This window comes from Pristiophorus japonicus, chromosome 5, assembly GCF_044704955.1.
Source record: "Pristiophorus japonicus isolate sPriJap1 chromosome 5, sPriJap1.hap1, whole genome shotgun sequence".
NCBI classification, from domain to species: Eukaryota; Metazoa; Chordata; class Chondrichthyes; family Pristiophoridae; genus Pristiophorus; species Pristiophorus japonicus.
Genome location: NC_091981.1, coordinates 80,480,647 through 80,495,116, shown reverse-complemented (window position 1 = coordinate 80,495,116; position 14,470 = coordinate 80,480,647). Strand labels below are relative to the sequence as shown.

General features: G+C 42.9%; 1 protein-coding gene across 3 annotated transcripts in view; it reads left to right on the top strand.

Moving 5' to 3' along the window:
• LOC139264385 (triple functional domain protein) overlaps positions 1 to 14,470 on the top strand; it is a 760,938-nt gene that overhangs the window by 241,771 nt on the left and 504,697 nt on the right. For all 3 annotated transcript variants that reach the window (XM_070880754.1, XM_070880753.1, XM_070880752.1), the window contains exon 2: positions 10,362 to 10,436. In XM_070880754.1, coding sequence (XP_070736855.1) covers positions 10,362 to 10,436 — 75 coding nt within the window. The remainder of the gene's footprint in view (positions 1 to 10,361; positions 10,437 to 14,470) is intronic.

Here is a 14,470-nt window from a genome sequence, read left to right as displayed (position 1 = left end):
GTAAGAAACACAGAAAGCTAGCATGCAGGTACAGCAAGCAAAAAGGAAGGCAAATGGCATGTTGCCCTTTATTGCAAGGGGGTTGGAGTATAAGAGTAAGGAAGTCTTGCCTTGGGGACACCACACCTGGAGTACTGTGCACAGTTTTGGTCTCCTTATCTAAGGAAGGATATACTTGCCTTGGAAGCTGTGCAATGAAGGTTCACTAGATTGATTCCTGGGATGAGAGGGCTGTCTGATGATTGTGTAGAATGGGCCTATACTCTCGCGTTTAGAAGAATGAGAGGTGATCGAATTGAAACATACAAGATTCTGAAGGGGATTGACAGGGTAGATGCTGTGAGGTTGTTTCCCCTGGCTGGGGTGTCTAGAATTAGGGGGCACAGTCTCAGGATAAGGGGTAGGCCATTTAAGACAGAGATGAGGAGGAATTTCTACACTCAGAGGGTTGTAAATCTTTGGAATTCTCTGCCCCAGAGGGCTGTGGATGCTGAGTTTCTGAATATATTCAAGGCTGAGATAGATAGATTTTTGGAGTCTAGGGAAATCAAGGGATATGGAGATTGGGCGGGAAAGTGGAGTTGAGGTCGATGATCAGCCATGATCTTATTGAATGGCGGAGTAGGCTTGAGGGGCCGCATGGCCTACTCCTGCTCCTATTTCTTACGTTCTTATGAATAACCCTAATTATTTTGTGTCTCCTGCCTTGTCTGGCAGATTACTGAAAACATTTTTCACTCTTGGATTAAGACATAGATAGGTGAGGGAGGCCAGATTCTCCTCCCATATAAATTAATGTTCCCACGACAGCATCTTAATAACTTTTGAGTGATTCCAGATTTTTTATCTCCAGTAGTGTACTGGGAGTATTTAAATTTACCTTTTGCGAATTTAAATTTATGCACTGTGGACTACTTCTCTGACCTTGGAGTAATATTCTGAATAACCTTTATCTATCGCATTAATTTTTTAGATACTTAATTTATGTCCCTCCCGCCAATTTGTGCTGGGGGGAGTCGGGAACTTGGGCTGGGATGAGGCAGGAACTTGGGCTGGGATGGGTTAGCTCTATCCTGTCTGGAATTGGCAGTTAGAATGGGTCGAATGACACTTTGCAAAATCACTCAGAACTTGGGCTGGGCAGTTTTAATTACACATTCCAGAGAAACTGCTGTGTGTGTCTTATCCTCCAAGGAGACCAATCAACAATCAGGTCATGTGATCATGGAGAGCCAACCAGAGCATTTTGCTAGTGCAAATAAGTGCGTTCATTTTAATGTCATCAGCAAATTGCTTTGAATATCCAGATCATCAACACAGATTCGAAACAAGAGAGGTACAAGCACTGTCGACTGCACAATTACACTCAGCATCTTTGCTCACTCTGACATTATACCTCTCAAGTATTCTGTGTTCTATTTTTTTCCCCAACTTCTTATGCTGCATTGTTCTACCCAGAATTCCTGTAGCTTTTAGTTTCATTATAATTTTTTGACATGAAACATTACCCTTGCTGAAAGTCGAAATAAACTATATTTGGGTAATTTCAGCTGTCAACTTTATCATATGTGCGAAGGATTCAAGAAGGTTTTTTCAGGCAGGATCTTGAACTTCTAAATTCAGGCTGTCCATTTCTTATTAAATTATTGCTATGCAGATACTTCTCCCGCCTATCCCTTAGAATAGTTTCAATTATTTTACCCAGCTATTGATTTTAGACATATTTTAGACTGTAATTGCCTGGGTCCTTTTTAACTCTGTAACTTAAATAAAACATTTTTCTTGGGTGACGATTTACAAGATCACTGATGCATTAGAATATTGAGTAATTTGGAACAACTCTCGGTAATTCCACACTTGAGTACTTAAATTCCTTCATATTCAGCAGAAGAGAGGATCCATTTGTGTTCGTGAAATATCCCACACATTAGCAAACAAGGGACTGTGAGTGGTGAGCAAAGCATGGTTTGTTGCTCCAGTTTGGCACTAGGAAGATTCCATTTTTTTTGTGTGTATGAATTTTTATAGTCAAAGTAGGAACAAGCTGCATTAACTGTTTTAATGAACCCTGTTGGTGTTGGTGTAGAGGAAACGTTTCAAGGACACCCTCAAAGCCTCCTTGATAAAATGCAACATCCCCACCGACACCTGGGAGTCCCTGGCCAAAGACCACCCTAAGTGGAGGAAGAGCATCCGGGAGGGCGCTGAGCACCTCGAGTTTCGTCGCCGAGAGCATGCAGAAAGCAAGCGCAGGCAGCGGAAGGAGCGTGCGGCAAACCAGACTCCCCACCCACCCTTTTCTTCAATGACCGTCTGTCCCACCTGTGAGAGACTAATTCCCGTATTGGACTGTTCAGTCACCTAAGAACTCACTTTTAGAGTGGAAGCAAGTCTTCCTTGATTTCGAGGGACTGCCTATGATGATGACGAGAGAATTTAAGTTCAACGCGCACAAGTCTGGTAGAAACAGTTATGATAATTAATCCAACCATCACAGCATGTCATGAGTTCAGTGTGTGTTCGTCTTTTCAACAAAAACGGGACTGAACAATGAGGAAGATCAGAAAAGAGCCCCAAAAATTGTTACGTACACCAAGTATTTTCTAGCTACAAAACACTTTTTTTTAAACTGCTATTGTGGTAGTGATATAGAGACCAAAAAGATTAAAGTTTTCTTCCATGATAAAAGATGAAAAGGTAATGCCACAGCCTTAATGACCTATCAGTTTTGAACTTGAAAAGAGCAATCTTTAAAGTGGCAAAACCAAGAACAGAAAATGCTGGGAACACTCAGCAGGTCTGAAGCATCTGTGGTGGGGATGGACAAGTTAGCACTCATCACACCAGAAGCATTCATTTGGCTCTTTTCTTCATAGATGCTATCTGACGTGCCAAGTGTTTGCACCATTTTCTCTCTTTGTTTCAGATTTCCACATTTGCAATACTTTGCTATTTAAAGTGGACATGTCTAATACAACTCAGTACAACTTTATACAGTTTCAGCTGGACATTTGTCCACATTCTATAGTGAAATTTGATACTTCTAGTTCAAATATCAGTGGTTCTTTTATGTTCTGCACTTGTTCCCATCAGGGAGTTAAAAGCTTTAAAAAAAAAATCTTAGATCAATGCAGTGGTCTTTTATTTTGGCATAGGATGTGTATAAATATAGTTTTAAATGATTAAGTGATTTAAAATCAACGCTCAGTTATCCAGTAAAATGAAAAATAAGATGGTTATTTTTTTTTAATTCATTCATGGGACGTGGGCATTGCTGCAAGGCCAGCATTTATTGCCCATCCCTAATTGCTCCTGAGAAGGTGGTGGTGAGCCACCGCCTTGAACCTCTACAGTCTGTGTGATGAAGTTACAGTGCTGTTAGGTAGGTTGTGCCAGGAGTTTGGCTCAACGACAATGAAGGAATGGCGATATATTTCCAAGTCAGGATGGTGTGTAACTTGGAGGTGAACTTGCAGGTGATGACGCTCCCATGTGTCTGCTGCCCTTGTCCTTCTAGGTGGCTGAGGTCGTGTGTTTGGGAGTTGATGTTGAAGAAGCCTTGGCAAGTTGCTGCAGTGCAACTTGTAGATAATATACACTGTAGACACAGTGTACCAGCGGTGAAGGGAGTGAATGATTATCACCCCATCCATCACCTTAAACAAACAGGCTGCAGTGTCCTGGATGGTGTTGAGCTTTTTGAGTGTTGTTGGAGCTACACTCATTCAGCCAAGTGGAGAGTATTTCATCACACTTCTGACTTGTGCCTTTTGATCGTGGAAAGGCTTTGGGGAGTCAGGAGGTGAATCACTCACAACAGAATATCCAGCCCCTGATGTGCTCTTGTAGCTACAGTATTTATGTGGCTGGTCCAGTTAAGTTTGTGGTTAATTGTGACTCCCAGGGTGTTGATGATTGGGGATTCAATGATGCTTTTGAATGCCATGGGGCGGTGGTTAGACTCTCTTTTTGGAGTTGGCCATTGCCTGACATTTGTGCGGCACGAATGTTACTTCCCACTAAGTGCAAGCCTGAATGTTGCCCAGGTCTTGATGCAAGCGGGCATGGAATGCTTCATTATCTGAGGAGTTGTGAATGGAACTGAACACTCTGCAATCGTCAGCCAACATCCCCACTTCTGACCATATGATGGAGGGAAGGTCATTGATGAAGTAGCTGAAGATAGTTGTGCCTAGGACACTTCCCTGAGGAACGTCGCCAGTAATGTCAGGGAAGTCATGTTTGACAAATTTGCTGGAATTCTTTGAAGATGCAACGAACAGGGTGGATAATGGGGAACACCCGGTGGATGTGGTGTATTTGGACTACCAGAAGGCATCTGACAAGGTGCCACATAAAAGGTTACTGCACAAGATAAAAGTTCACGGGGTTGGGAGTAGTATATTACATGGATAGAGGATTGGCTAACGAACAGAAAACAGAGTCAGGATAAATGGTTAATTCTCGGGTTGGCAATCAGTAACTAGTGGGGTGCCGCAGGGATCAGTGCTAGGATCCCAACTATTTACAATCTATATTAACGACTTGGCTGAAGGGACGGAATGTAACGTAGCCAAGTTTGCTGATGATACAAAGATGGGAGGAAAAGCAATATGTGAGGAGGACACAAAAAACCTGCAAAAGGACATAGACAGGCTAAGTAAGTGAGAAAAGAATTTGCAGATGTAGTATAATGTTGGAAAGTGTGAAGTGATGTACGGTGGCAGAAAAAAAATTGAAGAGCAAGTTATTATTTAAATGGAGAAAAATTGCAAAGTGCTGCAGTACAGCAGGACCTGAGAGTCCTGGTGCACAAAACACAAAAGGTTAGTATGCAGGTACAGCAACTGATCAGGAAGGCCAAGGGAATCTTGGCCTTTATTGCAAAGGGGATGGAGTATAAAAGCAGGGAAGTCTTGCGACAGTTATACATGGTATTGGTGAGGCCACACCTGGAATACTGCATACAGTTTTGGTTTCCATATTTAAGAGTGGATATACTTGCTTTGGAGGCAGTTCAGAGAAGATTCACTAGGTTGATTCCGGAGATGAGGAGGTTCACTTATGAGGAAAGTTTGAGTAGGTCGGGCCTCTACTCATTGAAATTCAGAAGAATGAGAGGTGGTCTTATCGAAACGTATAAGATTGTGAGGGGGCTTGACAAGGTGGATGGAGGGAGGATGTTTCCACTGATAGGGGGAGACTAGAACTAGAGGGCATAATCTTAGAATAAGGGGTCGCCCATTTAAAACTGAGATGAGGAGGAATTTCTTCTGAGAGTTGTAAATCTGTGGAATTCGCTGCCTCAGAGAGCTGTGGAAGCTGGGTCATTGAATAAATTTAAGACAGAGATAGACAGTTTCTTAACCGTTAAGGGAATAAGTGGTTATGGGGAGTGGGCAGGGAAGTGGACCTGAGTCCTTGATCGGATCAGCCACGATCGTATTAAATGGCAGAGCAGGCTCAAGGGGCTGTATGGCCTACTCCTGCTCCTATTTCTTATCTTCTTATGTCCTGGGACTGAGATGATTGGTCTCCAACAACCAGAACCATCTTGTGCTAGGTATGACTCTAGCCAGTGGAGAATTTTTCCCCAGATTCCCATTGACATCAATTTTACTAGGGTTCAGTTCCTTGATGCCACACTCGGTCAAATGCTGCCTTGATGTCCAAATGCAATCACCCTCACCTCTGGAATTCAGCTCTTTTGTCCATGTGTTGACCCAGGCTGCAATTAGGTCTAGAGCCGAGTAGTTCTGGTGAAGCCCAAACTGGACATCATTGAGTAGGTTTTTAGTGAGTAAGTGCTGCTTGATAGCACTGTTGACAACAGCTTCCATTATGTTGCTGATAATTGAGAGTAGACTGATGGGGCGGTAATTGGTCGGATTGGATTTGCCCTGCTTTTTCTGGACAGGACATACCTGGGCAATTTTCCACTTTGTTGGGTAGATGCCAGCGATGTAACTGTACTGGAACAGCTTGGCTAGAAGTGTGACTAGCTCTGGAGCACAAATCTTCAGCACGACAGCCAGGATGTTGTCGGAGCCCATAGCCGTTGCTGTATCCAGTGCACTCAGCCGTTTATTGATATCACATGGAAATTGTTTGAAGACCAGTTTCTGTGATGGTGACGACTTCAAGAAGAGGCCTAGATGGATCATTCACTTAACACTTCTGGCTAAAGATGGTTGCAAATGCTTCAGCCTTGTCTTTTACACTCATACCGGGCTCTGCCATTATTGAGGATGTAGATGTTTAAGGCGCCTCCTCCTACCGTTAATATGGTGGAATTCTGCATTAGGATGGAGAAGGAAACAGTTAATTCAGAGACCATGGTCCAGAACTTAAAGAAGGCTAACTTTGAAGGTATGAGGCGTGAATTGGCTAGGATAGATTGGCGAATGATACTTAAGGGGTTGACTGTGGATGGGCAATGGCAGACATTTAGAGACCGCATGGATGAACTACAACAATTGTACATTCCTGTCTGGCGTAAAACTAAAAAAGGGAAGGTGGCTTAACCGTGGCTATCGAGGGAAATCAGGGATAGTATTAAAGCCAAGGAAGTGGCATACAAATTGGCCAGAAATAGCAGCGAACCTGGGGACTGGGAGAAATTTAGAACTCAGCAGAGGAGGACAAAGGGTTTGATTAGGGCAGGGAAAATGGAGTACGAGAAGAAGCTTGCAGGGAACATTAAGACGGATTGCAAAAGTTTCTATAGATATGTAAAGAGAAAAAGGTTAGTAAAGACAAACGTAGGTCCCCTGCAGTCAGAATCAGGGGAAGTCATAACGGGGAACAAAGAAATGGCGGACCAATTGAACAAGTACTTTGGTTCGGTATTCACTAAGGAGGACACAAACAACCATCCGGATATAAAAGGGGTCGGAGGGTCTAGTAAGGAGGAGGAACTGAGGGAAATCATTATTAATCGGGAAATTGTGTTGGGGAAATTGATGGGATTGAAGGCCGATAAATCCCCAGGGCCTGATGGACTGCATCCCAGAGTACTTAAGGAGGTGGCCTTGGAAATAGCGGATGCATTGACAGTCATTTTCCAACATTCCATTGACTCTGGATCAGTTCCTATCGAGTGGAGGGTAGCCAATGTAACCCCACTTTTTAAAAAAGGAGGGAGAGAGATAACAGGGAATTATAGACCGGTCAGCCTGACATTGGTAGTGGGTAAAATGATGGAATCAATTATTAAGGATGTCATAAGCAGTGCATTTGGAAAGAGGTGACATGATAGGTCCAAGTCAGCATGGATTTGTGAAAGGGAAATCATGCTTGACAAATCTTCTGGAATTTTTTGAGGATGTTTCCAGTAGAGTGGACAAGGGAGAACCAGTTGATGTGGTGTATTTGGACTTTCAGAAGGCTTTCGACAAGATCCCACACAAGAGATTAATGTGCAAAGTTAAAGCACATGGGATTGGGGGTAGTGTGCTGACATGGATTGAGAACTGGTTGTCAGACAGGAAGCAAAGAGTAGGAGTAAATGGGGACTTTTCAGAATGGCAGGCAGTGACTAGAGGGGTACCGCAAGGTTCTGTGCTGGGGCCCCAGCTATTTACACTGTACATTAATGATTTAGACGAGGGGATTAAATGTAGTATCTCCAAATTTGCAGATGACACTAAGTTGGGTGGCAGTGTGAGCTGCGAGGAGGATGCTATGAGGCTGCAGAGCGACTTGGATAGGTTAGGTGAGTGGGCAAATGCATGGCAGATGACGTATAATGTGGATAAATGTGAGGTTATCCACTTTGGTGGTAAAAACAGAGAGACAGACTATTATCTGAGTGGTGACAGATTAGGAAAAGGGGAGGTGCAAAGAGACCTGGGTGTCATGGTACATCAGTCATTGAAGGTTGGCATGCAGGTACAGCAGGCGGTTAAGAAAGCAAATGGCATGTTGGCCTTCATAGTGAGGGGATTTGAGTACAGGGGCAGGGAGGTGTTGCTACAGTTGTACAGGGCCTTGGTGAGGCCACACCTGGAGTATTGTGTACAGTTTTGGTCTCCTAACCTGAGGAAGGACATTCTTGCTATTGAGGGAGTGCAGCGAAGGTTCACCAGACTGATTCCTGGGATGGTGGGACTGACCTATCAAGAAAGACTGGATCAACTGGGCTTGTATTCACTGGAGTTCAGAAGAATGAGAGGGGACCTCATAGAAACGTTTAAAATTCTGACGGGGTTAGACAGGTTAGATGCAGGAAGAATGTTCCCAATGTTGGGGAAGTCCAGAACCAGGGGTCACAGTCTAAGGATAAGGGGTAAGCCATTTAGGACCGAGATGAGGAGGAATTTCTTCACCCAGAGAGTGGTGAACCTGTGGAATTCTCTTCCGCAGAAAGTTGTTGAGGCCAATTCACTAAATATATTTAAAAAGGAGTTAGATGAAGTCCTTACTACTAGGTGGATCAAGGGGTATGGCGAGAAAGCAGGAATGGGGTACTGAAGTTGCATGTTCATCCCTGAACTCATTGAATGACGGTGCAGGCTCGAAGGGCCGAATGGCCTACTCCTGCACCTATTTTCTATGTTTCTATGTTAGTTGTTTAATTGTCCACCGCCATTCACGACTGGATGTGGCGGGACTGCAGGGCTTTGATCTGATCCATTAGTTGTGGGATTGCTTAGCTCTGTCTAGTCCTGTGTTGTAGCTTCACCAAGTTGGCATCTCATTTTTAGGTACACCTGGTACTACTGCTGGCATGCTGGTCTATAACCCTCATTGAATTAAGGTTGGTCCCCTGGCTTGATGGTAATGGTAGAGTGAGGAAAATGTTGGGCCTTCAGGTTACAGATTGTGGAATTCTGCTGCTGCTGATGGCCCACAGCACCTCAAGGATGCCCAGTTTTGAGCTGCGAAATCTGTTCTGAATCTGTCCCATTTAACACAGTGGTAGTGCCACACAACACAGTGTGAACTGTGTCACTCCCAACAATACTGTGATGAACAGATGTATCTGCGACAGGTAGATCGGTGAGGACTAGGTAAAGTAGGCATTTAAAACAGAGATGAGAAGAAATTTCTTCTGAGGGTTGTAAATCTGTGGAATTCGCTGCCTCGGAGAGCTGTGGAAGCTGGGACATTGAATAAATTTAAGACAGAAATAGACAGTTTCTTAAACGATAAGGGGATAAGGAGTTATGGGGAGCGGGCGGGGAAGTGGAACTGAATCCATGGTCGGATTAGCCATGATCTTATTGAATGGCAGAGCATGCTCGAGAGGCCTTATGGCCTACTCCTGCCCATATTTCTTATGTTCTTATGTTCCCTCGTGTTGGTTCTCTTACCACCTTACCACAAACCCGAGTTTGACGCTGAGATTTACGAACCTCCTTAAAACCCATCTCTTCAATCAAGCTATTGGTTACCCCTCCTAATGTCTCATTTGGCTATTTTTGTCTGATTACACTTCTGTGAAGTGACGGGATGTTTTTCTATATTAAAGTTCTTGTTGCAGAAATATGTCCTCGGTCTGTGCTTGCAATCCAAGTTAAATTGCCTTTTTCAACAAACCTAGAGTAGATGAAAAGTGATCAATTGTAAAGGTACTAGAACTTCCTTGTGATGGGGGAGTAGGTAGACAAATCATACTAGTTAAGTGCCAGGGATTCTGGTTCGTGGTCATGTTCCTTTGCATTAAATGTAACTCTCCATGCCTCAGAGTGGTATCATCCCTGCTAAGGAGTATAGCAATGCATTGTCACTATTAAGGAGGAGTAAAAGAAAAGAACATGGGTGAAAATATGTAAAAATGCTTTCAAATAGATATCTGCTACATAAAAGAAGGACATATTGCTTTTGAGGGTGTCGGGGTGAAGGTAGGGACTGCATATCATCTCCAGTCACCACTTTCATGGCTTGGAGAACCACAATATTATAATTAGCAGGTAAATGTTTTCTTGGTCATGATGGGAATAAATTAAATCTTAACGTCTTTCTTTTAGAATTACATAATACAGTGTACCAGTGGCAGAGACACTGAAGGTGAACAATAATTGTTCCACAGAAAGACTGAAACACAAGAGAATCTGACATAGCCTCATTGGCAAAAATCTGCATATTAATTTCAGCAAATTTTCTAGATTTCTGCTATTAATAGTTTATTGCAGAACTAATTGTGCCTTTTATTTGGATTAAGACATAGTTTTAACAAAGTGTTCACAGGTACAAAAACATCTTATTTAAAAATAGCATTAACTGCCAATTGGTATTGTAATGTAGCATTTAAAATAATAGATTTGGGAAACTATAGACTTTCTCTAGATGTGTGTTAAACACTTGAAATAAATTGGTTGAAATGGCTTTTCACTAATTTTAAACAAATTGCTTTTCAGGTTTTCGTAAAAATGAGGAGATGAAGGCGATGGAAGTCCTTCCAATATTGAAGGAGAAGATTGCATTCCTCTCGGGTAAGGCGAACTGTTCTCAGTTGTAAACTATATTTTTTAAAGTTCACATCCACATTTTATAGATATATATATATATATATCTATATATATATATATATAGCTATGGTTGTATTTTACTATCAAAGTGGCAATGTATTAAGATTGAGAGGGATAACTTTTTAATGTGTGATGCAATCCATGCTGTAGATGAATTATTGAATGCTGATGGAATGAGTACCAATATATGATAAAAGTCCCCATTCTCAGAGCCTCGTTTGATTATTTCAATACAATGCTTTTAATGAATGATCCAGTGTATCTAATCATGAAATGTGAGACGTTGAATTAATTAAAGAACGTTGCACATATTTAAATAGCATTGTTCAAAAGTTATAATTAAAAAGCTTGAAAATAGACTTCAAACACATGCTTAAAAAAGAGAATTTTTCCATTTCTCAAGATGTTGGTGAAAGAGCACTTTTTCTCCCCACTTTTGGCATCTAGTATTTGTATGAGACATGCCCTGGTCAGATATAGTCCAGGGCAGGAAAAAAGTGAGAATTCTCCTACTGTGCTCCACCGGTGTATCATTACCTCATCCTGAGAAAGATATCCTTTATTGCAATATTGTTAAATGCCTTTTGTTCACAGGAACTAACCACCTGTGTCAAATTATGTGAAGTTTGTGGCCTAGAGATTTGCTTCGATGGGTTGCCAAAGATTAGTTTAATTTAGAAACTTTACAGCTTTTAGAAACCTCATTGAGGTTTTGTTTAAATCCAATTCCCGACTTATTTGTTGCCTTTTCGCCTGGTGGTACTGACTCTTGCTATGGTAGAGCTCCACAGATAGTGGCTGTCCTCTAGTTCCTCATCCAAATGCCAATTTTTTATCTGAGAGTCTTACTCGGATGCTTGACCATGAAGGGGATCACAGCTGACGTGTTCAGTCTTTGCACCTGATGTCCAATTATCTTCCAGTAGCTAGCTATCCATGGATCTAAAATGAAGCATAGGAAATGATCAAGAGTGGGAAGCCTGGCTGATTTTTGCCCGCTCTAGCCCAAGAACGCATAAGAACATAAGAAATAAGAACAGGAGTAGGCCATACGGCCCTTCGAGCCTGCTCCACCATTCAATAAGATCATGGCTGATTTGATCATGGACTCAGTTCCATCTCCCTGCCCGCTCCCCTTAACCCCTTGTCCATTTATCGTTTAAGAAACTGTCTCTTTCTGTCTTAAATTTATTCAATGTCCCAGCTTCCACAACTCTCTGAGGCAGTGAATTCCACAGATTTGCAACCCTCTGAGAAAATAAATTCCTCCTCATCTCAGTTTTAAATGGGCGGCCCCTTATTCTAAGATCATTTCCTCTAGTTCTAGTCTCCCCTATCAATGGAAACATCGTCTCTGCATCCACTTTGTCAAGCCCGCTCATAATCTTATATGTTTCGATAAGATCACCTCTCATTCTTCTGAATTCCAATGAGTAGAGGTCCAACCTACTCAACCTTTCCTCATAAGTCAACCCCCTTGTTGTGTATGTATATACATTGTACACTCAATGTACAGTTACATAAGACCACTGAATGTATCTTCACACTGTATACACTATGCCTGTACCACCTCGGGGTCACCTGCACACTGCAGATAACCAAGTATAAAAGGGAGCTCGCCTTACTGTACCTCATTCAGGAGCTGCAATAAATGGACTAAGGTCACAACAGTTCAAGTATAATACCTTACCTCGTGGAGTCATTACTACAGTGCTTACAGACACAATAACTGGCGACGAGATTATGAATTTCCACGCGAAAAATGGCTAACCATGGCAACTTTCAACAATTTGCCGATGGGAAAGATTTGGGATGCCTCTGTGGAAAGGCTCGAACACTACATCATTGCGAACGATCTGGCTGGAGACACCGACCTCGCGAGCTGAAAAGCGCAGAGCTATCCTGCTCAGCAGTTGTGAACCCACCGTTTATGGCCTTATCAGGGACTTGCTAGCCCCAAAGAAGACGACAACCAAAACGTACGAGGAGCTCGTAACGATGATACAGGAACAGTTCAAGCCTAAAGAGAGCATCCTCACAGCCAGACACCGGTTCTACACACACCGGCGGCCCGAAGGCCAAGAAAATCGCAAAATATGCTGCAGACCTGAGACGATTGGCTGCACCATGTGATTTTGGCGACCACCTCACCGAAGCACTGAGGGACATCTTTGTTATTGGAATTGGCCACAAGGGTCTCCTCCACAGGCTGCTCTCTGCAGACACCATGGTCACCCTGCAGAAGGCAATCAACGTCAGCCAGGCATTCATGGGCTCGGCCTGCGATTCCAAGAGGATGATGACTCACCCCCAGGACTCTAACCCGGCAAGTACCGTGAACTGACTGGCGCCTTTGAGAGGCAAGACTGCTACCCCGAGTCCCACAACCGAGTCGGCCACATAGGGCCAACCGGCCAGGCCCATCACAGGGCCACCAGTGCTGATACAGAGACTATACTTGCAAAGGCTGTTACACGAAAGGCCATCTCCAGCGCATGTGTAAGAGAAATTTTACTCACCACGTCGCTGAAGCGTTGGCCGATCGCCCGGGCTCCAGCGCTGATGAAGACGAAGAGAGAGTCCAGGAGGCAGCTCAGCCCCAGGAAGAGGTGTACGGAGTGTTTACCTGTTCCACTGAGAGCTCTCCGTTGAAAATGGAAGTCGAAATCAACGGTGTTCCAGTCTCGATAGAGGTCGAAATAGGGGCGAGCCAATCACTGATGAATCAGGAGGCCTTCGAGAAACTCTGGGACAATCTGCCGAACGACCTAAAATGCTCCCGATCCAGGTGAAGCCTCACTTAGCCTGTCTATGTCCTTTTGCAGATTTTTTGTGTCCTCCTCACACATTGCTTTTCCTCCCATCTTTGTATCGTCAACAAACTTGGCTACGTTACACTCAGTCCCTTTTTCCAAGTCGTTAATATAGATTGTAAGTAGTTGGGGTCCCAGCACTGATTTCTGCGGCACCCCACTAGTTATCCTGGTTGCCAATCAGAGAATGAACCATTTATCACACGTAAAACACTTGAGGTGAGATTAGCTATCTCAGTTCAGATCACAAATCGAACCTGAGACCTACTGGCCTTTGTATCACACCACAACCACCAATAAGAACACATGTATTTAGATAATACCTTTAAAGTAGTAAAATGTCCCAAAGTGCATCACAGGAGCGTAATCGAACAAAATTTGACATCGAGCCACATGAGATATTAGGACAGATGACCAAAAGCTTGGTCAAAGAGGTAGGTTTTAAGGGACATCTTAAAGGAGGAAAGAGCGGGAGAGAGTTTTGATAGTCTTCACCAGAACAGTGGAACTAAGTGTATTGTGTCTACAGCACCCGAGTTCCAAAACACTACGTGTATGGTGATCTGATGTGATAAAACAAATTTATCCTTCCTGTGACTAATCTCAATATTCTCCACCTTTTATTTTTTTTTAATTTTTCTTTTATATTCTTGATTTTCCCTATAAGTTTTCATACATGTCTGTGTTTTGTGCCATTATTTTCTTTCGTTTCTATCTTTTCAGATGAGACGTTAACTGAGTCTGCCCTCTCAGGTGGACGTAAAAGATCCCATGGCACTATTTCAAAGAAGAGTAGGGTAGTTCTCCCCGGTGTCTTGGCAAATATTTAGCCCTCAACCTACATCACTGAAACAAATGATCTAGTCATTATCACATTGCTGTTTGTGGGACTTTACTGCGTGGAAATTAGCTACTGCATTTCCTAACTTATAACAGTGATTACACTTCAAAATACTTCATTGATTGTAAAGCATTTGGGACAACCTGAAGTCGTGAAAGATACTATATAAATGCAAGTCTTTTTTTCTATGTTCCTTCTGCTATGCAGCTATTAAATTATTTTCTTGTACAACATTGATGGAACAAACCACAGCCTCCAGTGCTGATATTTGTAATTTCACCAGGTCAGTAGCTTGTGTCGGACAGTCCAGTTCACTTTCACAGTTTTAACTAAAATTTAGTCTG